The 24,760-nt window shown below is 37.1% G+C and overlaps 1 protein-coding gene and 5 long non-coding RNA genes across 6 annotated transcripts; 3 read left to right on the top strand and 3 right to left on the bottom strand.

Annotated features, from left to right (window-relative positions):
- Window positions 1-2,735: 2,735 nt before the first annotated feature.
- LOC130703120 (uncharacterized) lies at window positions 2,736-4,865 on the top strand. The gene is made up of 4 exons (XR_009004558.1): window positions 2,736-2,856; window positions 2,965-3,110; window positions 4,199-4,491; window positions 4,546-4,865. It is a non-coding gene; the product is annotated as an uncharacterized LOC130703120 (long non-coding RNA).
- Window positions 4,866-6,416: 1,551 nt separating this feature from the next.
- LOC130703119 (uncharacterized) lies at window positions 6,417-9,654 on the top strand. The gene is made up of 4 exons (XR_009004557.1): window positions 6,417-6,502; window positions 6,572-6,637; window positions 6,703-6,914; window positions 9,537-9,654. It is a non-coding gene; the product is annotated as an uncharacterized LOC130703119 (long non-coding RNA).
- LOC132088000 (uncharacterized) lies at window positions 7,368-7,892 on the bottom strand. Its single transcript, XR_009421051.1, has 3 exons — window positions 7,728-7,892; window positions 7,514-7,651; window positions 7,368-7,437 (listed from the first exon to the last, which is right to left on the bottom strand). It is a non-coding gene; the product is annotated as an uncharacterized LOC132088000 (long non-coding RNA).
- A 2,567-nt stretch (window positions 9,655-12,221) lies between the features above and the next one.
- On the bottom strand, window positions 12,222-13,087 carry LOC130703118 (uncharacterized). Its single transcript, XR_009004556.2, has 2 exons — window positions 12,631-13,087; window positions 12,222-12,561 (listed from the first exon to the last, which is right to left on the bottom strand). It is a non-coding gene; the product is annotated as an uncharacterized LOC130703118 (long non-coding RNA).
- Window positions 13,088-15,311: 2,224 nt separating this feature from the next.
- LOC130703115 (uncharacterized) lies at window positions 15,312-16,332 on the top strand. The gene is made up of 4 exons (XR_009004552.1): window positions 15,312-15,447; window positions 15,506-15,804; window positions 15,873-16,076; window positions 16,135-16,332. It is a non-coding gene; the product is annotated as an uncharacterized LOC130703115 (long non-coding RNA).
- A 525-nt stretch (window positions 16,333-16,857) lies between these two features.
- Window positions 16,858-18,379, bottom strand: LOC130703112 (uncharacterized). The gene is made up of 5 exons (XM_057524720.2): window positions 18,069-18,379; window positions 17,725-18,001; window positions 17,500-17,658; window positions 17,238-17,435; window positions 16,858-17,174 (listed from the first exon to the last, which is right to left on the bottom strand). Exons 1-5 carry the CDS (start codon window positions 18,189-18,191, stop codon window positions 16,954-16,956), a joined length of 978 nt encoding a protein of 325 aa, XP_057380703.1. The 5' UTR covers window positions 18,192-18,379; the 3' UTR covers window positions 16,858-16,953.
- Between the last annotated feature and the right edge of the window lie 6,381 nt (window positions 18,380-24,760).

The following is a 24,760-nucleotide window of genomic DNA, read 5'->3' as shown; positions in this document are numbered from 1 at the left end:
TTTGAAGTAAAAAAATTTCGATTCATTTAAAAAGGTTTAGTGACTTAGTCATTAACATCAACCACAGACACATCACATTAATCACAGACTCATAAAAAAAGGTCTTTCATGGTGGAATATACTTAAAATTGATTTTTTATTATTAGTAACTTTGTTAGCAACAGGACATAACATTATAATATTAGTCCTATAAACATTATTTATCAAATGTTAATAATAATGAACTAGCCTACATATAAACATATACTAGTTTTCAACGCCCGCCAAAAGTCCCTCAACCCTATTTCTATTGGCGTTCATGCATGTAGTTCTTTCCTTTGTCCGCGAGAGGCACTGTAACTAGAGTAAGCATTTGGCTTTTTCTGCGTCAGTAGGGATAGGGCTAAAAGCATAGTACACCACGAACCAGTGGTCTTTATCTATGACCAGATGTCCATTTTTTCGCTATTAATTGGTTTTTCCTTGAATTTTTTCATTTTCAAAAAATGTGTTTACGACTTAACTACTAACCACATTTGAATGGAAAAATTGTGAACATAGATTTAAGTAAACTTTACCATATTATGCCTTTGGACGGTACCGACAAGGGGCTACGGAACGATGTCCATGTGGCGTTATCACCCCTCTGGAGCTTGGGCTATTAAATAAATAAATGGAAGATAGCTGACGGTCCCAAAATTTTTTTAGAATGCCTGGGTATGCTCTTGAACACTAAAGCGATATCCTTTTCTCTACCTACAGATAAGAATAAAAAACTAACAGCCCTTTGCTAAAGCCTTTTAAGATGGAAGTCACCACTGCTAAATGATGTAGCTACTGTACCAGCCCATTTTGCATGGGCCAGTTCAGCGGTCCAGTTTTCGCAAGTCCATTGTAGATGCTTGCAACACATTTTGCATTCACATTTTTTCCTCTGACAGTCTTGAGATTAAGACAATTTTAAACTCCGATGGGTTCGCCGGTTTAAAATGGTGGATGGTCGTCTGACCCGAAATTTACGATCTATTCAAACGAATACCGTTTAGGTTGGGGTTTCCATTGGAAGACAGGTTAGGTACAGGCCCTGAGACGTCAGCCGATATCTAACACCACATCAACCAACTAGAGCTTCTGGTGGTGCTCTACACTGCACAATCCTTCACCAAAAACTGGGGCGCTATCCATTTACCTCGATTTCGATAACACGATTGTCGTCGCTTATACATTAATCGCTGTGGCGGAACACACTCTAAGAGGCTATTCCATATAGCAAAGCTCCTATCCGATTGAAAACAAGGATGCAATATCTTAATTCAAGCCATCCCTTTGCCGCTTGCACAGAGCACAATAGCTGGCAAACAATCCCGAATTATAGTCGATTCAGCGACTGGCGTCTCGTTCGTTCAGCTTTTGATGATAGGCGATAATGAGACTCTGGCCCACAAAGGTTAATCTGTTTTCGACAGCATGGAACGACCAACTAACATGATTGTTTCAAAAATGCCAAAACCTGGAGCAATGGCATGTAACGCAGTCGTTATCTCCTGGGCGTATTTCATCAGGTACGCTTCACAGCCGTTTTGTTTAGTGGCATGCTGCATATCCAAGATGCAGAAGGGGAAAGCGGACTTGGTGCCAACTCTGAAAGAGCCACCAGTGGCTTTCTCTTCTACTGGACCTTGCGATGGATCTACCGAGAATAACTCCAGCACATCCCAGCTTATTAACCTCTCCGCCGGGAGAATCACACCTACTCATGCAATCCGTCTGGGCAGCATATCGTGGCTGGTGTCTCCAACGGGGCTGTGATCCTCTACTTGTACTTCTCGTGCACTTTTTCTTTCTTTTTCGTCAATCCGTTTTTCCAACTTCTCAATTCTAGCATTAATCTCATACAACCCCGCAAAGCGCAACGTACAGGGGCATTACGATCCATGTCCATTCACAGTTTTCCAATCCATTTACTTGTCCAATTACTTGTATAAAAGAGAATACCGATGGCACTGCTTCCTGATCTTGCCCTATTGCAAGATCGACCTCCACTCTTACTTAGCCTGCGTAAACCATACAAACCCATGTGAGCAAGACTCTGGGTAGCTGGAGAAACTCTACTTAAAAAAGGTGAATGTTAATCTGCTGTAGACCTACACTCTCAATTTTTGCCTACTACCTTTTCGCTACCTTACGACTACCATACGTGGTAGAACTGAAAAGGAAGGGGAATGGTAGAAAACTTTTTCTGCTTTCAACAAGTAGAAGATTGGTAAGGTATCTAACAGTCCTCTGCTATATGGTAGAGCACTAGGTGTCTACCACAAGGAAGGATTTGTTAGGCATGAAATCTCAAACGCAATCAGGAAAATGGACGACAATCGAGGAACATTATATCGGGGAGAAACTTGACAACATTAGTAGTGACAGGTACATTTTGGTGATCTGGGATAACTTATTAATGTCAAATTGTTTATGGATAAAATATTGCAAAGTATTCCAATGTAAGTATAATGTAAATTTTTATGAAGATTTACATTGTGTGTTTAGGGACCTAGAACTAGAAAATGCGTGCGGTCAACCTGATTATCAATTTTTTACATGAGGTTTTCCTTAGCCTTCAAGGCTTTTCAAGGACCTAGCGTCGCTCATACCTCAGTTTTGATATATCAGCAAGTGTTAAATTTGTTCTCCATTTTGCATCTACAAGGGGGCTTTTTTTCATTTGTAGGATTGTTGATTGTGGATGGATTGTTGATTCTTTTTCTTGTGTGATTCTTGATGGATTTCTCATTTAGTGTCAAACAACCTACTGTATTTTAAGGGGATGGTGCAAGCTCACGTTTTTTTTTGTGGAGCAAACGGATTTTTCTAACCACTTCAAAGGTAGACATATTCTGTTATTTTATGTAGAGATTTTAATCAATAATCCCATCAACGGTCGAGCTGCTTCCTTTTGTTTTTTTATTGACTTTGGTTCTTTGGCCGTTCTAGATGCCTTTTCTCCTTCTTGTCAACATGGCCTCTATTTATGCAAGTTGTACCCCGTTCCTCATGGATGCTTCACAGCTTAATGCGGTTGATTTATAATCACCTTGCTCACGATCAACTTCGGTTCATATAATGCTGCAAACTTAAAGGTACATTATAAGCCTCCAAACTTGTTGTTTGTGCTAAAAATCCAAATTTTTCGTGTTAAGTTTCCAAAAGAAAAATAAAAAATGATGTTGCCCGGCTAAAAAGGCAAAGTCTAATTGCAGGTCTGACAATGAGCTTAATAGGGATAGAGACCCCGCTTTCGATGGAGATTATGATAAGTTTCGCTTCAGAGATTGTCAAAATTTGGTGCCTACACACTGCATTTATGCCTCTTCTAAATAGAGGAGGTAGGGCGTGGTTGGAACAAAAAACTCATTTTTGTTCCCCCCGATTACAAAAATATAACAATTAAGCTAAAAAATATATAGTTTTGTAGCCAGTTATCTCAGCTACACAAAAATATTTTTTTGGGGGGGTTTCGTCAAAGGTGAACATCTCTTAGGGGTAAAAAACTGGAGGTACCTCAAGATGTTTCAATTGCAAATCCTTCTGGGCAATTGAAACAGGGCGTCTGTGCGATTGAAACATGGGTTTTCCCATAAGGGCTCTCGTATTTATCGGGGAGCTCCCGTTTTTATAAGGAAACTAAAATGACGATAAGTCAGAATCTGGGGCACATGTTTCGATGAAATTTTTACTAGAATATAAAAAACTTTATTCTTCATTTTTTAATGTATTTTAGCATGTTGCCAAATTGCAAGAAATAGGACGCGCATCGGTGTTCCATTTGCCCCTAACATGGGTCTTCTCGGAAAATTAATTGCTTATAGAGCATAAAAATTAGCTAGGAAAAAAAATAATGTAATCAGTATATAGAAAAATGAACTAGATATGATTTACGACCTTTTTTTATAATTTCCTCCATCGTTTAAGGGGTTAAAATGAAAAAGTTGTCCGGGCAAAAACTAGAAATGGACCGTAAAAAAAAAACTTTTGGGATAACTCCAAACTTTTAGAGTCTAAGGCCTCAAATTTCTTCTAAAAATGAACAACCTTAATTTCTATTATTTCAAACTTTTTGAACAAAATCCCTGTCATACTTCGAGTGGTATATTTTTTGTTTCAATTGTCTAGCGTTCCAATTGCGGCCTACCTCCCCTACGTTTTTAATACATTTATAACATCTTAGATTTTCCGTGATTTCTCACTGGCATTCCCGAAAGCAGTGCGCTTTCAAGAAACGATTATTTTGGTGTATGAACAGTTGACAACAAAATTTCGCCTGGGGATCACATGTTCCCATTCCAAACACTGAAGATGATAATGTTTTTTTAAATTTCAATTAAATGCAACAATTTAAAGATATTTTTATTTAGAATGCCGAAAACTATTGGTTCTGGTATTGCGACAGATTCCATCTTAAAAAAGATTCGTGTCGTAAGTCAGGAATCAATCATTGAACGAGTTGTTTATTTCACTAAGGTACACAAAAATTTTCATTATTGCTTCATAACTTCATTCGTTTTACTTAAACAGGCTAACGAAGACGTTTTATCTGTTATCGACGAAAAGCCTCATCTCAAGGGGTCGCCGATGATGTGTTGTATAAATATTTTTTTACACCTCCGTTTTTAGTGTCCGCCCTGGTAGGGTGTGTCCTTCAGTGGCTGATTTTCTTACAAAGTTAAGTGCGGAGAAAGGGGACGGACAACAATTGAAGCAGCCCACACTGGATCTCTTCATTTGCTCAATTTTTCGAAAATAGCTTTTCACCTACTTTACATATTTTTCGAATGAATCTACAGATGTTGAACTTCTTTTAACTAACTTCATTTAAAGCGCATTTATCGAAATGCAGAAGCAAATATTCTCTATGTTCTCAATATCAAGAAATGCATACCTTTGCTCTATGTTACATGTTTCCCATAGCAACCAATTTTGCTTGCTTTTGATTGTATTTTTTCAATATAGAGTAAGCAGTATTGCTTCATTCAAGCTAAATTTTTTTCGAGCGTACATTAAAATTCAAAAAGGTGGTAAAATAATAGGACAAAAAGTAGGCAAAAGGTAGAAAAGTAAAAGGGAAATCGTAGCGTAATGCGAAATTTTTGAATGGTAGACGTATTGGTAAAAAATTTACTTTTCACTACCTTTTCTCTACTGTATAAAAATCAACGACTTTCCTACCAAATGGTAGCAAGTACTGCCATTTTGCAGCACGTTTCATTTCTCTACCAAACGGTAGCCAAAAACAGTGAAAAAGTAGAAATCGCAAACTGAGAGTGTAAGGAATGGCATTCCTGTTATCCTTTCTGTCTCCCCAGCTCTCGAATCCTAGGTTCGTTCCTCTTTCCCCACGGCTCAGGTAGACGAGTGAAGAAAGTCGAGAGAGAGAGTGACGAATGAACACGGTGTCCAAGTGTGTGCCTGAGAGCGCGTGTGTAATCGCGAGTGTAATCGCGTGTACATTCTTATCGGCTTGAATGTGGTAATACAGTTGATTTTCGGCCCAGATTTCTATTACAGCCAGTGACCGTTCTTTCTGCACTGAACCATTTGGTGGCCGCGGTGACATTCGATATGGGTGGGTGACGGTCTGACCATTAAGTTATTATCGGAGCCGTACATAACGCTAAGCTTACCAAAGCCTTGCGTTAGCTTGACTGGCTACCGCTTCAAACCTCCGAAGCTAACGCTTAAATAATTCAATAGGATTATATTTTTAACGATTTAAGCTTGGAAATTCAAGTTAATCTAGGCTCGCGCATCGTCAGTTTACATTTGAAAAGGTGAAAAATAGAGACTGTGGCTAGAAACAACTCGGACCTCTCGCCCCTTAGTCGTATGGGCTTCCACTAGATCATTGTTGGCATATCTCATCTACACAGCAGCGACTGGATACTTAATTAAGGGTCTTTCAGTAGGGAAAAGCTGCTGAAAAAATTAAGTATCTTAAAATGACACTTAATTTTGAAAAAAAAAATACTTAAAATTTGCCTTCGCCTATTGAAAAAATTTTTTTAACCTTTCCCATCTTTTTTAAGTATGAAAAATTTTTTTTAAATACTGCTTGCAGCTTTTTAAGGTTGCAAAAATTGGTTTAAGGGCTCAAAATATTTAAGTATCTTGCAAAGCAGATAATAATACAACGCCATTAGAAACAAAAACTAATTCTTATATTTTTGTTACGTGGCAACGCTTAAAAATTCTAGTGATTGGGGAAAAATTTCGTCAATGTTCAAATGGGATGGAAAAATTTTGTCTATTCCAAAAATCAAGTGAACACATGTGAATTAAAATTGGTTGTCTATTTCAAAGACATCGTCGATCAACAAAAAAAAGTGCTTGATGGTAACCAACATACAACTATGTGTTAAAATCTTTATTCTTAAAATTGTTTCTAATTAGATTTGGAATTTTGAATGTCAAGTTATAGAATACCTAACGGAAATTCCATAGACAGGTTGAATAAGTTTTGACGCAGTAGCACAGGGTAAAATCGACAAATTTTTCTCTGTTATTAAAGTTTTAAACTAATAGACCAATAACTTATCTTTTCTAGGTTACTGAAGTGATGATGGGGACTATTCTTCCAACAACTTTAACGTTCCTACCCTTTCCATCATTGGTAACATTAGTGGTATGTACACTGATGGTTAGCGTAATAATTTTTCTTCTAAAATTTTACAATAGGTTCAAGACTTCAAGCAAGTATATCAATAGCAATTCCATTCCTACTCTAGAACGATAATGCAGATACAAAAGAAATAGATCAAGATAAGTTCTGTCAATGATATTGTTACGAATACCAATTCATTTATTATTGTCATCTGTCAGGATTCTCTGCTGTTACTGAGGACAACCATGGTGTAGTTGTTGTTGCTCAAGAACAGGAGCTGATCTTGGTAAGTTTGGTGAAACTCATTTCACTGTTAGTTTTAGTTAACGGTTTTCGTACGGAAAAATGGTCTGAAAGCGGTGGACAAGGGACGCATGCTTTAATCGACGAAAACCGACGGTACGTTTCCGAAAACGAAAATTGTCGGTTTTTTCCGACGGTTTTCGGTTTTCGTTGCTTTGACGAAAATCGTTAGAAAATACCATCGAAATTGGCCCATATAATAATTTTTATTTGAAATTAAAAATGCACCCATAACCTTCCAGAAACCCTCCTATCCACCCCTTTTATTTCGAAATATTTAAAATAATTATGGTAGCCCTCAATTTAAAATAAACAAAAATAACACAAAGCTTTTCAGCTAATGTTTATTCGCCAAATGTATACATAAATTTATTTAACAATAAATATTCGAAATGAAAAATGATATGAATTGGCAATTGTGGGACCTGGAAACGGGTGACGTTCCAGGAATTCTTCAGACAGACCCAGTTCGCTTCCTAAAGCTCTTACTTCATCTTTATGGAAGTCTATCTAGAAAAATTTTGAAAAGAATAAAAATCTTGTTAGAATGCCATAACGCAGGAAACACTTTAATAATATTACCTTGAAGAAGTTCTAATATAAGGCCGCGAAGGCACAACTGACGAACCATTTCGAAATCGTTATAATGAGTCGTTATGGCATCATCGCGCGAAGAATCCATATGCGAAGCTGACTCAAATTAAATGAGCATCAAAGTACCTGTAATATTTTCATAAATATTGAAATTAAATATTAGGCGATATGATGCACTAAAAAAACAAGGGAAGGTTAATACCTTGTCCCAGAAGTAGATTATCCCAAGTGAGGTTTAAATCATTGCCGTTCTATGTGCCACTTCATGGACTTCCACAATAACAGAGTGAAGATCAATACTTGCTATACTCAGGAGTTCTCAGTATAGCAAGTAGTTTTTTTTTACGTGAACATGCTTCACTCCAGGTAGAATGGCCCATGATGCTAATTTCTCAAGACATCCTGCATCTGACCATCTTGTTTTTGAAAAATGACGTTGCTTACAAACGTGATATAAACTTTAAGAAAAAGCTGTACCTTAACGTTTTCGCTGGATGCAGCTGGACAATCGTTGTACACTTTTCGCAATAAGACCTATAACGTTTGAAAATAAAATATTACATGAGTTTTCTATTTATATAATGTTAACTTACCTCGAGTTTACTGTCACAAAATTAAGTACAACACAGATATTCCTAAAAAAATATCCCGAAAACAAGAGCACAAAAAGATCGTTATCGACTTAACTAAACGACAAGGAAGACCGAGAACAAACAACAAAGGGTGACGCTTTGCTTTAACGTTGCCAATTTGCGAAATTCGCATAATTGCCATTTTTTAAATTTTATCTGCTTTGTAGCAGACCAAAATAAGCTGGAGGTTTTGGGGAAGGAAATAGGGGGATTGGGGATGTCTAATAAAGGGCTTTGAGTTGCTTTGCGGGATATCTATGATTGCATTATTTTTGAATTGTATTGCACAAAATATATATTTCCTGCAAATGTAAAAATTGTGAGATTTCCTATTTGACATCTGTAAATTTCAAAGACGATGGGACGGGGTAAGAGCGTGGTGAGTAGGGTTGGAATTAGCAGACAATACTTATTCATTGTTCTGAATTATATCTAACGATTATATTTTATATCGAGCAGATTTTATAACAAACTAAATTGGTTAGGTAATATGTTAGGTAAATATATATTTAAGAGAAAGGTATTCTACTTTTCTTTTAAGAAACTTAACTTAATTATTTTTAAGGAGGCTTTTTGGATGACATGGCTATTTATGTGGTCTAAATAACCAACAAAACCAAATTTGAAACAAAAGATTTTGGCTTACAATTGATTTTGGTTGAAATATACATGATGTATATTGATATATACCAGATTGGTAAGAGATCAGACTCCAATCACAAAGGTATTGGTTTCAAGTCCAGGAACCGTCATGAAATTTCAATTCTTGATAAAAAAATTTTCAACTTCATTTTCTTTTTGGTACTAGAATTACACGAAATTAACTACAACATTTAAATTGTGAACATCAATAAAAATTCTTCTTCCCTATAACATAAAACTATAATTTGTTGGTAATACGTAATTGGTTCATAAAATCAGCAATGATAAATAAAAATGCTATAATATAAAAATAATTTCTTTGTCCTATTTTCAACTATCTAAAGGACGAAATTCTTTTTTATCTGAAATTTATTTAATACCGCTGTTTACCTGCTTAGTATGAAATACAAATAGAATGAGCGTTTTTGACAAAACGACAAAGGATGCTGTTTAGTCTTCTTTGCCAATGTAGGACTGTAGGGGTATAGTGCGGAAATCGGTTTCATGTGCCGTATATCACACACAAAAACCGACGAAAACCTTTAACCAAATGTACCTTTGCGGAAATCGCTCGCGGTAACGTTTTTCGTTGGTTTTTAACGAACAAAGAGCGTTAACCAGAGATTACCTTTGCGATTATCGCAAACTCCGCTCGATATTAGTTACCCCTAACCGACGAAAGGCGTAAACCCGAAATTAACAGTGTTTGATAAATAATAATGTTGATTGTTTTTTAGTTCTCAGTTTCAGGTCTCAATCTACTACATGGTCAATATGGAACATCCCACTACGTGCACCAAGTGCTGAAAGTGTTATTGAAAAGTTTTATTTGACATCATTAGTTTTTGTTACCCATGTTCTAATTGTTTTCACATTTCTGATTTGTCAAACAATACAAATTTCAAAGGAATACATTATTTTATTTATTCGACCTATATATAATTCCGAAAGTGGATAACAATTTTAAGTATCCACCCGAAGATTAATTAGCCTAGTGGCCTACTGAATTATTCAGTAGGCAGGGAGATATAGTTAGAAATTAAGTATGCTATTTCAATTAAGTATGGTAAAAAAATCTAGTACGCTGGCCTTTTTTAAGTATTAAAAATTGAGTATTCAGTGGCCGCTGTGTATCATTATTGAATAATGGAATAGAAACCATTGAAAAACACTTTTTTTCACACCAAATCACAAACAGGTAAAAAAAAAATAATTAAACCAGTATTCCGTCTAAAGTAAAGAAGCAAATCTGCTAACATTTAAAAAAATTTTAAATTAAATATGATTTCTTATATTTTCCGAAAATATATTAAATACTTTGAAATTAAAATCCTATTATAACTAATCTTTGTTTTTAATTTTGTTAATTCTAAATAAAAATAAAATGTATCTTTTTAATTCTTTTTTTCTAGCTTACGTTAATTTTAATGGCTTGATTCTCACATGTTAAACGGCAAACTGCGGTTTCATAGCTTGCGCAAGTTTAATGTAAGCATTGAGGCTATGTCGCAAAATTCAAGATAACCCAATCGAATTCATAGCTTAATATCTGCAACCTAGCGACGAGGAAGCTTGATGAGGCCAGAACTTAGGCATCACCAAAACTCAAGCTTGCCTTTCCGTAGGTACAACGTGCCTTCCGCAACGCTCCCTCTTTGTATCTGAATTTAGCCAGCCCATCCTAACTGATCCCATGCCCAAACGGCGAAACCGCGAAAGATCTCGTCAACTTAAGAGTGAAATCGAGCCATCGTGTATAAGATTCGAGACGTGCCGCAGCGAATAAGTTTGGGGAATTAGAACCCGCCAGGGTATAGGAGGACAGTGCTATGCTCCGTCACAAGTACCTATAGGTTCGGCAGATCTACTCCCGACAGGGCTCTTCCTTCAGAAAATGGGAAAACATCACCTGTCCAACCTACCCCGACATAGCTACCCATTAACTAAATGTAATAACGCTCCCGTCAAAGCGACCCCATTAAAAATAAATTAAAATTTTAGCCGTCATATGCACCCTCTTATTTAATTAAGGCCGACATACCTACCTCTTCCATTAATACAGCCCGACATATTCGGGAGGTCGGAGAAAAAGGCCCAGACGAAAAAGGCCCAGACGAAAAAGGCCCGCGAAAAAGGCCCAGACGAAAAAGGCCCATACAAAAAAGGCCCACTTTATTCCAAATTTTAAAGTGGGCCTTTTTCTCCATTAAACTGGGCCTTTTTCTCCGCTTAATTTCCATGTTCCTAAATCTTTATTGAGTTTCCAAAAAGTATTTCCCACTTCCTATTCCGTGGAAGTTGGAATATATAAAGGTTGCTGAAACCGTGACCTTCTATAAGGTTTGCCCATATGAAACAATGTTAGCGTATATACGCTAGTTAATCTTTGATTATTTATTATGTAGCTATCGGATTTCGGATTATGTTAGTATTTATCTATTGCTAATATCCCGCTAAATAAAGTTCATTTTTCACAATTTTTGTTTATTGAACTACTTTAGCTTCTTTAAATATAATATAAGAATTATAAGTTTTCCGCACTTAGCCTTGTTCTGTCCACCCTCTTTGATCATTCCCCCCAACTCTAAATCCATCTTCATTATAACTTCTCTTTGTCGATACTTATTCCATAGGTTAAGACCCCTGATTTGTTATGAGTACGGAAACTGAATGAGTTCCGCGGGGCTTTTGTGGTTGCTGGGAACAAAGATATGTACCACGAAGACTAGTTCATTATTATTAACATTTGATTAATAATTTTTTGAGGAAGAACACTACAAGCTTAAACTATCGTTTGCGATAAGGACAAAAAGAAAGAATATTGTAATTCAATATTGATTTTCATACCATTTATTTCCTTATCACATTTTCAATTTTTTTCACGATTACAAAGAGCCCAATAAATATATTAAAATCATAACCTACTGCTATAAATATGCCAGGCCTTTTACTGCTAACTGTTGTCTTGGAGCGCTTTTCAGCAAAACTATAAATAGTTCTAGCATAACTGGAATATTTAATTTGCATAAGAACGTCTATGAGTCAAACTTAAATAGTAATGGCTTTTGGTAAAGAGCAGTCTTTTGTTAAAGAGTAACCTCACCTTTAGTCCGAGAGAACCATATACGTCTCTGGTGAGAACTCGCGTTTTCAAGCAATGATAAATAATTTTTTACGTTCTTCGTGTCTTGTTTTCCCCTTATGCACATATTCCAGCTGCTATTGTTTACCTAATTCACATCACATACTACAATGAACAATAAGGAAGCCTTGCACCTGAAGTTGACAAAGCTATTAACAAGTACAAATCAATTTTAATTATTTTCTACCATGAAAGACTGTTTTTATGAGTCTGCTATAGTGAAGACACTAAACAATTAAAAATGAATCTAAGATTTTTTTCTTCAAATTTTCCAAAATCATGAAAGGCATGCCAGTGTATTTTTCTAAAAGACTGTCGCGCCATGGCTTGCACATGAAAGAACACGAGTTTAGCTCATCTATGAGTCGGTATCATTATTTCATACGATAAATTTTCCTTTTTTTGATTTGGTTTAATCACTGTATGTTCTTTTTTTTCAGTTTCTTTTTCTTAATGTTGGCTTTTCTCTTTTTCTGTTGTCATTCCTTTCTCTTTTTCTGTTGTCATTCCTTTCTCTTTTCCTTTTCTTCGTTGCGATCAGCCCAATTTATTTTATTTTCTGATTTGATTTTACCTCGTTTCTTTATTTATTTGCCAAGGAATTCCACACAGTCTTCTACCTATTGCAATACAGAAACGTTAGAAGTTTTGAACACCTTACAAATATGTTTGTCAAATTGATAGTTTACCTGAAAACCTTCAGCTATGTGTAGAGCACCATTGCAAGCCTGTTTTTCTTCCATGCTTCTGGATTCTCACCTTCAGTTTGGCCTACCAAGATTTTCACTTTTTGTTTAAGTATTTTTTTTTTCATTTTAATCGTTGCCAATTATGGATCTAAAGTGGTCTTTTTCAGAATGGGTGAGGGATTAAATAGTTCTCCAAAATCAAATTTGCTGAAAACTGGGCAGCCTTCACTGTTGAAAATTGGTGTTGGCAATGTACTTGCTAGTCTTGGTTCAGAAATTTCTGTTTAGACAAACTCTGAAAGAACAGAGGTTGGTGACACAGATGCTACCTTGGTTGCTCATGCAAGTTTGGCAATTCAGGACCTCCTCTTCTTCTTTTTGCTTTATAATTTTTTCTTCATTTCATTTAACTTCCGTTTAGTTTGATTTTTGTTTTCTTATCAGATAAATCCAGCTTTTTTCCTGAAAATCAATGGAATAAACTGGCAGGTCTTACTTAAGTGTAAAGATTAACGCATACCTGTGAAAAGCGAGAGCTTAGCTGTTAGCTGTTTTTCCATTTCTTAAGGATTGGAAGCATGGTTTCTGGTGTTTTTTCAGAAACGGCTGGCATATCCAAATCATTGCAATCAGGATCTGTATGAAGCTGTTCAGCAGCATAATCAACAGCAGTCATCCATTCTTCCCTAGAATCCAATAACAAATTTATGCTCTCAGTTTTTGTTATATGATGCACAAGAAAACCACAATGTATGAAAATTTTTAAAATTAGGTTTTGACCCTTCACATACCTTTTATTCAGGCTCAATATGAAAACTCGTTTCAATTACATTCATCCATTTAAGACCTCCAATCTGAAAGGTGCATGGTTTGGGTGATCCCCTGGCATCATGCAAAAACAAAGTAAAGATATTCTAAGACATATTGGTTACTAAAATGTTATACCGCTTTCATAATTTTGCATCCTTTCACAGTAAAATTGTTGAGTGGTTAAGCAAGTCCTAAGTTTGGCTTTGGTTTATGCTTGGATCCTAGTAATAATCAATAATCCCGTATAACAAAACATCCTTGACGCCAATTTTTTTTGTGTTCTCCTAGGAAACAAAATAAACATTGAATGTGAATGAGAATGCATAATATATTCCACATCAACAATTTGATTGCAAGCTGCACGTAAGTCTCTGAAGAAGAGCTTACTCAACTTACCTCTTTAAAGCAGCTAGCCGTCCTTTATGATAAAAGGAGTTTTTCGTAGAATCTATTGCACCAAACATTTTGTTGCAATAACGGCCTTTTCCCTTGTTTCACTGAATTTTTTCGGTATTATCTTCGATGCTAGCAGACAATAACAGCAAAGCTATCAATGGAATTTTCGTACTACACAGATAGATGGAGGCCATGAACAATAACAAAGTAACTAAATTTTATTGAATTTGTAATATAAGACTTAATTTTTTTTTTAATTTCAATAGGCAATCTTAGGGGTTTATTTTACTACGTTTGTTTTTTGAACTACGGTTCATACGATTTTTTGTATACTTTCTCTGCTTAGACTGCCCTAAGGTGGAGGCGTCCTCAAGCTAGATTTGGCTTGAAAGGTAGTACAAAAAACAAATGTAGTAAAATAAATTCTTATGATTGTCTATTGAAATTTTAGGAAAATTTTAATTCTTATATTATACAAATATAATAATATTCTTATATCTTATACAAATTCAACACAATTTAGTTACTTTGTTATTGCTCATGGTTTCCATCTGCTTATACTGCCCTCAGGTGGAGGCGTCCTGAAGCTAGAATTGGCTTGAAAATGTCGACGATCCTAGCCTATTGTTATTTCTGTAGAGAACGACATTTTCAAGACAAATCTACCTTCAGGGGCGCATTTTGGCGTCAACCATTTGTTGAACCTTTTTAGTTCAACTTTTCGTCAAAGTTGACGCCAAAATGGAAGTTCATCGCTACAGTTGAGAAAGGGGAGGAGTTGCAGTTCAGTTGAAGGTCAACGGTGGTCTGGACCACCGTTGAAAAAGCTCAACTGTCTCAGTTGAACCTCCCACTGGAGTTGTCGCCAAAACGGTCGCCTAGTTGAACCATCTACCTGGCAGTTGACGCAAAAATACAAGTTCACTAAAAAAGTTGAACTAAAAGTAGACGCCAAAATGCGCCCCAGGACGCCTCCACCTGAGGGCAGTATAAGCAGAGTAAGTATCCAATAAATCGTATGATGGGTAGTACAAAAAATAAACGTAGTAAAATAAATTCTTAAGATTACCGATTGAATTTTTAAAAAAAAATGTAATTCTTATATTACAAATTCAACAAAATTTAGCTACTTTTTTATTGTTCATGGTTTCCATCTGCTTATACTGCCCTCAAGTGGAGGCGTCCTGAAGCTGGATTTGGCTTGATATGCCGTTCCCTAAAGAAAATAACAATAGACTTGTTTCGTATAGTTTGATCTATGGAGTGATCAGTGATAATGTTGAGAGATCAAATAATTAATAATAAAGTTTAAAGGTTATAAGATGAGAGGCAGTTTTTGTAAATGGAAAAAGAGAAAACAAGTACTTGAAAGTGTCTTCTAAACAAAATTTGTAGGAAATGAGGACCCAAAAAATCAAGAGCCTTATAAAACGCGAGGGTCCATTGACATCGTCGCTCTTAAAAAGTAACTCTCTCCTGAAGATTTTGTCATTTCTAGCTTATTGATCAACATTTCAACTGAAAGTGTATCTACAGTTGAAGATCTCAATAGCAATAAGGTTGGTGTTGAATTGGAAAAATGTCTAGCAGCTAACACCTCACACTTAACAGGTATGTGTTAATCTTTAAGTTTAAGGAAGACGGGCCAGCTTATTCCATCTGTTTTCAGGGAAAAGGCAAACAGAGTTTGTCAAAACAGGTATTCCTGAACCAAGACAAACAAGTACACCGCCAACACCAATTTTCAACAGTGAAGGCTGCCTAGTATTCAGCAAATTTGATTTAGGAGAACTATCTAATCCCTCACCCATTCTGAACAAGACCACTTTAGATTCAAAAGTGGCAACAAAAAAAAAACTCAAAGCCAAAGTTAAAATCTTGGATGGCCAAGCTGAAGTTGAGAATGCGAGAAGTATTGAAGAGAAACGGGCATGAAAAGGTGCCCTGCAAATAGCCAAAGTCTTTCAGGTAACTTTCAATTTGACAAACATATTTGTAAGATCTTCAATAATTTTAACCTTTCTGTATTGCAATAGGTAAAAAAACAATGTGGAATTACTTGCTAAATCTATTAAGAAACAAGATGAAATCAAATCAGATAGTAAAAAGAAGTTGGCTGAACGCATTGAAGAATAGGAAAAGAGAAAGGAATAACAACAGAAAACGAAAAAACCCAACATTAAGAAAAAGAAAACTGAAAAGAAAGAACATAATCCGAATGAACACCTCACACTTTACAGGTACGTTTTAACATTTACATTTAAGGAAGACCGGCCAGTTTATTCCATTGATTTTCAGGGAAAAAGCTGTAATTGTCTGATAAGACAACGAAAATCAAACTTAAACGGAAGCTAGAAGGAATGAAGAAGAAATTAAAAAGGAAAAGTAAGAAGAAGAGGTCCTGCATTGCCAAACATGCTCGAGCAACAAGGCAGTATCTGTGTCATCAACCTCTGGTCTTTCAGAGTTTGTTAAAACAGAAATTCCTGAACCAAGACTAGCCCCACATAGCACATCTCTGCCGTCGGATGTCCGACTGGGATCCGAACATCCGTTAGATATCCTGTGCCATATCGGGTTGTTCCATGGATGTCCGTCGGCTATTAGAATTTGAAGCCCGGTGGAGGTGCCAAAACAAAATCCTGAGGACGTCCCTACAACAGCAAATAGGAGTTCAAATATTTTTTCTTTTTTCTAAATAAACGTTGTTAAAAAAAATTTAAACCATGTTTTAAATCGTTTTCGAAAAGGATTTAATATATAATGTAATAAAAATGTCCGTTATAAAATTGAACTCTCGTAGAAAAAATTTTTTTATTAAAAATTAGACCACGGCAAATGACATGATAAAATGTTAAACACATTACGTAACACATTGTTTTTGATCGGATTGCTGCATACTAGCCTGTTAATTTATTGACAAAATAATAATTGTTAAGTTAGTATTACTACTGTAAGAATTAGTTGTTTTTTTTAGTTTCTTTTTTCAATGCGTTGGGATGCAATGGATTAAACTCATTAAAAAAAATAGAGAATGAAAAAAAGAGTAAATCAAGAGTTGAGCAGGAGAGAGAGCGGCTGACTGGACTAGGGGATCTTCAGTATAGGTGCGTTGATTCACATGCCTTGTGGTAAAGCGACAGACTGCTGCCCATCGGCCACATCCTGGACCAGTCGATTCAATTCGGGAGCTTCTTTCAAAGCTACCAGAGTTGCGGCCAAATCTTCTGGATCCAACAATCCCGGTAGTGTCACGGAATCGCTCAACGCCGACAAAGGGTAGCCATCGCCATTGTCCGAACAACTGAACGAAAGATCGGAATCCATATTGGTTACGGCTGCATTCAAAATAAATTAATTACAATAACACTTCCAATCCAAAGAAGGTCAGATAAACATACCAGAATTAGATCCTTGAAAATTAATTTGGGAAAAATTGGCGGAAGAAGGATCTTGCAAGGCTTCCGCACCCAATCCATCGAGGCACGGAGCCAATTCCTGATGATTGTTGGCGTAGACTTCGCTAATGATCTCGTGGAAGTTTTCCAACTCCTGTTGGGCAGCATCGAGCTGAACGAAGCCCTCCGTTCCTGCATCGCCTTTGGGTACAAGAGGATCAGTTACGTAAAAAAAAAATACAATTCTCTTTTGATTTGAATTCACCATTGTTGGCATTCGAATTGAAATCGTTCCATTCGGCGGGTACGGGCGTGGCCGTGTAGCTGTACGGGCTGCTGGTGGCGGATGCGTTGTACGTGGAATTCCTGCTGCCGCAAGCGAAGGGCGTGCTGGGTTGCGACGCGGTCGCATAGCCTTGTCCAACTACCATACGACCGTACGAGACATGACTTACAGTGGGGTTGCGATCAGTTTCATATCTGGTGATACCTTGAGACTGGAATTGCTGGAACATGCGGTGAGGCGGGACAGACTGTGAGCGATTCATGACCGAGTCATTGACAATGCTCGGAGCTGAATCTAGAAGACCCTCGATCTCTTGGGCGAGTGGGTCGCTACCCCATAGATGTGGCACAGCATTGTTAAGCGTGGTCTGGACTAGGCCGGAAGCGGATATTTGGTGAGGACTCAAACCCAGAACTACGCTGGCCGAAACATGGCGTTGACGCAAATCTTTGCAGATGCGCTCACTTCCTCTTGGTTCCGTCTAATATGTGGGGGAGCAATTTTAGGTATGACGTCATATATGAATAAACGTGTTTTGTTTTTTTTACCTGTTGCGGGAAGGATTGAACGAGAAGCGACAGAGGTGCGGATCGAGGCAATGAAGGTGATCCACAGGAACTGTGACGTGAGCGCACAGAGGCATTAAACAGTCCATCTTGACCGTGATTCATCAGAGAAGGCGTTGCATATGGCGTGTGACGGACTGTAATTGAGGCTCCGGATCAGTGACGAACTCGATTGACCAGCAGATTAGAGGCTGAATTATGGCGCGATCGGTTAACCGATATCGGCGTATTGAGCGGCGATACAAAAGCCGAATCGTTGCTGACGCTACTGGCCTCTGTAACGAAAGAAGTCGGGGTGTCCATGGTCATGGCCAAAAATTCATTTTTTTAACGTTTTTCTTTCTTTTTCCAGCTGAAATCGGATAGCGGATAGCGCCGTAAATAATCAGTAAGTTCTTATGCTGATATTTGCTAAAAGCGTAGACAACCGTTTCCAGAATAAAGCCCAAGTAAGGTACTAATTCTGTGCATGCTTCTTCCTCAAGAGTGGAAAAAGCTGAACAAGCTGCCTGTTTAACTTGCTTGTTGCCATTCAGGATCCGTTTCAGCAACTGTAGAATATTTTAAAAATTTAAAGGATAAAACTAGAGAAATTTTTTATTAATTGTAGCAACCTCAGTCATTAGCGGTTTTACACAGTGATCGTGTGGTTGTTTGAGTTGTTCCAAGAATTGTTTGAGTTGTTTGATGAAAACGAGGAATATTAGGTAACCATTTACCACCAAGAATCCCATCGATACCTTAAAAAAGAACAAGTAAGTATTTACTGAAACGTATATGTTAATGAAACTGTTCGTTGAACTCACCAATTGTGTGGAGTGCAAATTTCTGCTTCATTTTGGGATTATTTTGGCTCGGGGAGCCACAACATCAATAATAGGAATACAAAATATCTTTTGGGCCCTAATTAAACCAAACAGCTTTAAAAGGTATTTTTAAATGATATTAATACAGGCATATTGAATGGAACGTTACCTCCAAATAATGCACAATGTTTAAAAATACTTTTTCAATGGCAATTCTGAAGTGAACTTCTTCATCATTTGGAAGGGAGCAGTTGTAAATAATCCCATTCATCTCTAAGTATATACTGTCGACCTCTGATATCTAAATATAAGAAAAATGTTACGTTAAGCGAAATAAACTACTGTAAATGTTAACTTGCCTGGTATCCTTTTGCTGTTTCACTAGCGCAGACGTATCGTTAACACTCGCCATTCGTCAACTGAATCGAAGTTTAGCATCGACAGGTTACCCAATGTTTGCCATATTTTTTTTGTTGTTTTTTTAAGTAATTCGCAATTATTATTTGAAACAGACTTTACAAACTTACAGTAATATTTAAACTATCTCCGTGTAAAAAACTGTTTCAATAAAGGAAGTTGTTCTATAAAAGGATTTTTGAGAAGAAACTATTCACCAGTGTTTAGGGAAAGACTACTAAAATGGCAAATAATGGTAGTTTCGACTTCCAAATTTTCGCATGCGGATTCAGAATTTCAGCCAGTCATTGTTGAGTTGTTTATGGTGAAGGTTATTGTTCGTGCCGTGCGTGTGCTGTTTCAGGATTTTTTTGTGTAACACTTAGTGAACTTCATCGCGTTAGAAACTTTTCTCGTTAGCGACTGATTTAGTGCTTCTGTTAACTGTGGGCTACTGCCGTCTTACGAATTAGTGTTAACAGTGTCGATCCCGATTGTTTTCTCTGCGTAAGTGCTTCTGTCGGACCTGTCCAGCGGTCCCCCCTGTTCCTGGCCGGCTGCCCGTTTGGTTCCTGCCCAGCGTCCCGCGCTGTTCCTGCCTAGCTGCCCGCGCTGTTCCTGCCTAGCTGCCCGCGCTGTTCCTGCCTAGCTGCCCGCGCTGTTCCTGCCTAGCTGCCCGCGCTGTTCCTGCCTAGCTGCCCGCGCTGTTCCTGCCTAGCTGCCCGCCTCTGTTCCTACTGAGGCCCCTTCACATTTTGGATTATTCATATGGAATCTCAAACCGTAAGTAATTATTCATTTTACTAGTGCTGGGCCGATCCCAGACACAGTGTATCAGGCTCGGGACGGATAGGCAACGGTCCGAGTGCTGACATTGTTACTATAAGTTTAAGGGCATTGAGACTTGTCACCTCAATGGGCACAGGTATCGGGATTGGTTTCACAGTGTCGTCGTGAAACCAATTGTCTGGCCATGGTCAGTGGACCTTCAGTTAGATGAATATCTTAGTCGGGACATAGGCCGACTAGGATTAGAAATAATTGCGGTAGTTATTTAATTATATATGGAAATTATGTATGCTACTTTTTCAAATGCAATGAATTGCCTTCTTTCTTCACACAACTTAATGCTTTTGTTCATTCTTTTTATGGTTTTTCAACTGGACTTAACTTACGTCTTACTAATTAAATTTTTTCTTTTTTTTTTCTTCTTTGTCGATTTTGGCAGGGGGCTTTGCCTGGCAATTTTTTAAATTGTTTCCTCAGGCCGTTCTAATGCTTTAGTTCTTTCTTAATTTTTTCTCCTTATTCTTTACTTAAATTTCTTTTTTTTTTTCGCTGGTGCTGGTAGGGCGCTTTTAACAACGAAGTTTTTAACAGTTTTTCTTATGGCGCTTGAAATGCTTTTCCGTTTTTTATCACTCTTTTGGCAAATGATTTTGCTTTTGCGTGATTAGATAAATTTTTTTGTTTCCTTTTCTTTTCGTTTTTACATTTTTGAAACCTTTTTTTCCGACGGCTTCAATCTTTGCTGTTTATTACTACTTTTTTGGCAATTGATCTTTGCTTATGCAAGATCAGTTAATCATTTTTTTTTCTCTTTTTTTGCGGGTGTTCTCACGGTGCTTTACCAAGCGCCTTTTAATTTTTCTTCAATCCGCTTCAGATTGCTATTCCCTTACAACTCTTTTTGGCAATTGATTTCTGCTTATGCGAAATTAATTTTTTTTTCTTTTCTCGTGGGTGTTGATTGGGGTATTTTTTCAAACCATTCTTTAAACGGCTTCGTCAGGCCGCTTTTACGCTTTGGTTATTTCTTATTCTTTTTCCAATTGATTATTGTTTTTGTCTCCTTTGCCTTTTCACAGTTAGGCTTTTTGTTATTTTTAATACTTCCGTACATTATCGATGCTTTCCTTCAGTACCAAGCTTTTGTTAGAATTATTTTAATATAAAATCGTTTTATATTAAAATGAATTCCCGTTATCGACCATATAGTGCTAGATATAAGAGGAAAAGAGTACGCGAAGATATGGAATACATCCGGGAACTTAATGATGATGCAGATTTTGATGCTGCCTATTCAAGTAGTTCTTCTGATGTCGTTGACTTTAACGATAATAGCGGTGATACAGAGGAAGCTGAAGATTTTGTCAGTTGCGTAGGGGATGAAAATTTAAATGTAAATGAAATTTTTAGTGACGGTTCACCGTTATCGACGGACGCTGAAGACGGTTTCAGTGATGATGACATTGAGATTGTAGGCATATCTAGCGCTGACGAGGTGGAAGAAAGTAGTGAGGAAGAAGGGGTTCCCAACTTTCGCGAATTATTTGCTTTATGGGCAGTTACCTGGGGAATTAATCAAAATGCAGTTGATGCTCTTTTAGCAATTTTTCGTTTGTTTTCATGGGGTATGAACTTTCCGAAATCTTGCCGAACTTTGATAAAGACACCTCGTAAGGTTCCGGTAAAAAATCTTACTCCAGGAAATTATTACCACTTTGGAATACAAAAAGGTATTGAAATGGTTCTACTTTGCGTTAATGCAAGACACATTCCAGAAACAGTTGAAATTTTTGTAAATATAGATGGGCTTCCTATTTCCAAAAGTAGTGGGGATCAATTTTGGCCTATTCTGGGAATGATTAATAACGTAAAATGCAGGCGTGTGTTTTTAATTGGTCTTTACCATGGAAGCGCAAAGCCTCTTTTTTGTAATGAGTATCTTGCTGATTTTGTTGCCGAAACAGGAACGCTTATGGAAAGTGGATTTTCATTAAAGGACCGTCATCATAGCTTTCGCGTGTCATCTTTCATATGCGACACACCTGCGCGTTCATACATATTAAATATTAAAAGTCACACGGCGTATTTTGGGTGTTCAAAGTGTATCCAACAGGGCGATTATGAAGGAAGGGTGGTTTTTTTGGAAAATGACTCGGATCTTCGAACTAATTATTCTTTTCGCAACCGCATTCACGAGGAGCATCACAATGGTGATTCAATTTTAGAAAATATTGAGATTGACATGGTTTTTGATTTCCCGAATGATCCGATGCATTTAATAGATTTAGGTGTAACTCGGAAATTGCTTCTGACTTGGATTCGTGGTCCATTGGAAACTAGGCTGTCTAGAATTTTGCTTGAATCCATTAGCTATAGATTAGAAGCAACAAGAGAATATATACCTAGGGAATTCGCTAGAAAAGCCAGATCTTTAAAATTTATAGATAGATGGAAGGCCACGGAATTCGGACTTTTCAACAGTTATGTCGGCCCTGTTGTCCTTGCTGGTATTTTGCCAATTCGGTCCTTCAACAACTTCCTTGTTTTCCATGTCGCCGTGCGAATTCTTTCTTCAAACAGTCTGTGCGTTTTGCATAATGAATATGCTAGGCAACTTCTACATTTATTCGTTAATGAATGTAAAGAAGTTTATGGGGCGTATTTTCTGTCTTTTAATGTTCACAATTTGGTACACCTGTGCGACGATGTGTTGCGCTTTGGATCGTTACCAAATTTTTCAGCCTATCCATTTGAAAATTTTCTTCAAAAATTAAAAAAACTTTTGCGTAAGTCTAATCAAGCTTTACAGCAAGTAGTAAAGCGCCTACTTGAAATTGTAAATGTAAATTCAACCCCCCAGAAACTGGAATTCGATCTCCGTCACCGTTGTTTTCGAGTACAACACGATAGCGGCCCTGTACCACATAATTTTAAAGTAACCGTAGAATACAAAGAAATGCGGTTAGGCCCCTGGTTTCTTAGCTGCAAGGCACCAGATAATTGTGTCTTTCTTAAAGATTTGTCTCTCGTCCTGATTGACAATATAATAAGAAACCAGGAAGGGGATTTCATTGTGGGAAGAAAATTTCGCCGTAAAATTGATTTGTTTTCGTATCCTTTAGCTTCTTCTTCATATAACATTTTTATCGTCGGAGATCCTTGCCCAAGGTCAAAAGCATTGCCTTTGAATCAAATTAAATTTAAAGCAGTAAGATTGCCGACTTTTAAAGGCAATGGGATAGATATTGAGAATTCTTTTGCAGTTTTTCCACTTGCCATGGAAGAACATGCTTAATCTCGCTTCTTCAGCATGGCATCTTTCAGTTTCCGCAATTTTTTTTTCTTCATTAGTACATTTGCGAGATTTTCTTTTTTACTTGATTAATTCTTAAGTTTGTATTCGATTACAAACGTATGTTCTAAATGTTACAATATAGGTTTACATATGAATCGTAGTATAGTTTTTTTCAGCCAAAATGCAAATGTTTGTTTTTGTAGGGGAAGTTCCTTATTTTGGAAGGCACCGAAGAACCATGGGTTACAACGGTGCCCATATCGTGGTTTGACGGCGAAGTTTGTTGGTGGCCTCCAAAGTGCAAAGACTTAACAAAGTTCATTGAGTTAGGGTATGAACCAGATAGGGAGAAATGGGAAAAGCACCCTGCCCGTGTTAGAAAAGGCTTCGGTATGGGTATTCTGTTCTAGATTACATAGCGATCCTTTTTTTCAATTATTATTGATTTTTAAACGTAACATGTCCTTTAGATACATATCAAGAAGCACGGCGCAATGAGAAAAAGGCCTTAGAAATGGAAGAAATTATAACTACTGATTCGGAGAAGGACAAGCGCAGTAGGAGCGCCAGGAAAGCTAAACAAATTTTTGACAACAGCAGTTTAGCCCGAACAAAACCCCCCTTGAAAAGAACTTCCGTTCCAATATTGAGTGATGAGTCCGAAGACGAGTCCCCACCACCTCCTCCTCCTCCATCTTCTTTTTGTCTTTCATCTTCTATAGGTAATTATTAAATAAAATTCACATAAATAAGAAAACAAATAATCTTTTTAATCAGTTTTCCCCCCAGTTCCGCTTCAGTATTAGACTTACTTTGTTTATTTTTGAATAAGGCACCCCAGTTAGGCGACCTGCATCCTCATTACACGAATTTACACCTTTCGTAGTTGATGATAATGACAGGGATTTCTATAGTAGTCAGGAAAAAGAGTTGAGAAATAATAAAGGTAATATTAACTATCCTAACTTATACATTCTGTTTTTGTTTGGGATTTCAATATTTGTTTTGTTGTTTATTATGTAGGCTGCAGGGGAAATGGTAATTCTTCAGACGTTTCGAACACGTCTGGAAATTACATGTCAACAACTTCAAACAGCCCCTTATTGATGCCCACTGGAAACGGAGCCAACAACCGACGGCACCGAATTGCTAAAACTCATGGTGGTATATGTTTTTTAAATTTTTAATTCCGTCCGTTACTTTAAAGCAACTTTTTTGTAATGTAGAATCTCGCGATGAATTTGTTCATCGCGGGATAGTGTCTCTTTCACATGAAATGCGAGACCAAAGCTCCGTAGGAATGGCCGTTCTAGACCGACTCAACAATATAGAGTCGGCTCTGAAACAAAAGGATATCGAAACTGACCAAAACGAAGAATTTTTGGAAA

This window comes from Daphnia carinata, chromosome 5 (assembly GCF_022539665.2).
Source record: "Daphnia carinata strain CSIRO-1 chromosome 5, CSIRO_AGI_Dcar_HiC_V3, whole genome shotgun sequence".
NCBI classification, from domain to species: Eukaryota; Metazoa; Arthropoda; class Branchiopoda; order Diplostraca; family Daphniidae; genus Daphnia; species Daphnia carinata.
Note: the sequence above shows the minus strand (reverse complement) of the source record. Positions and strands in the feature narration are given on the sequence as shown.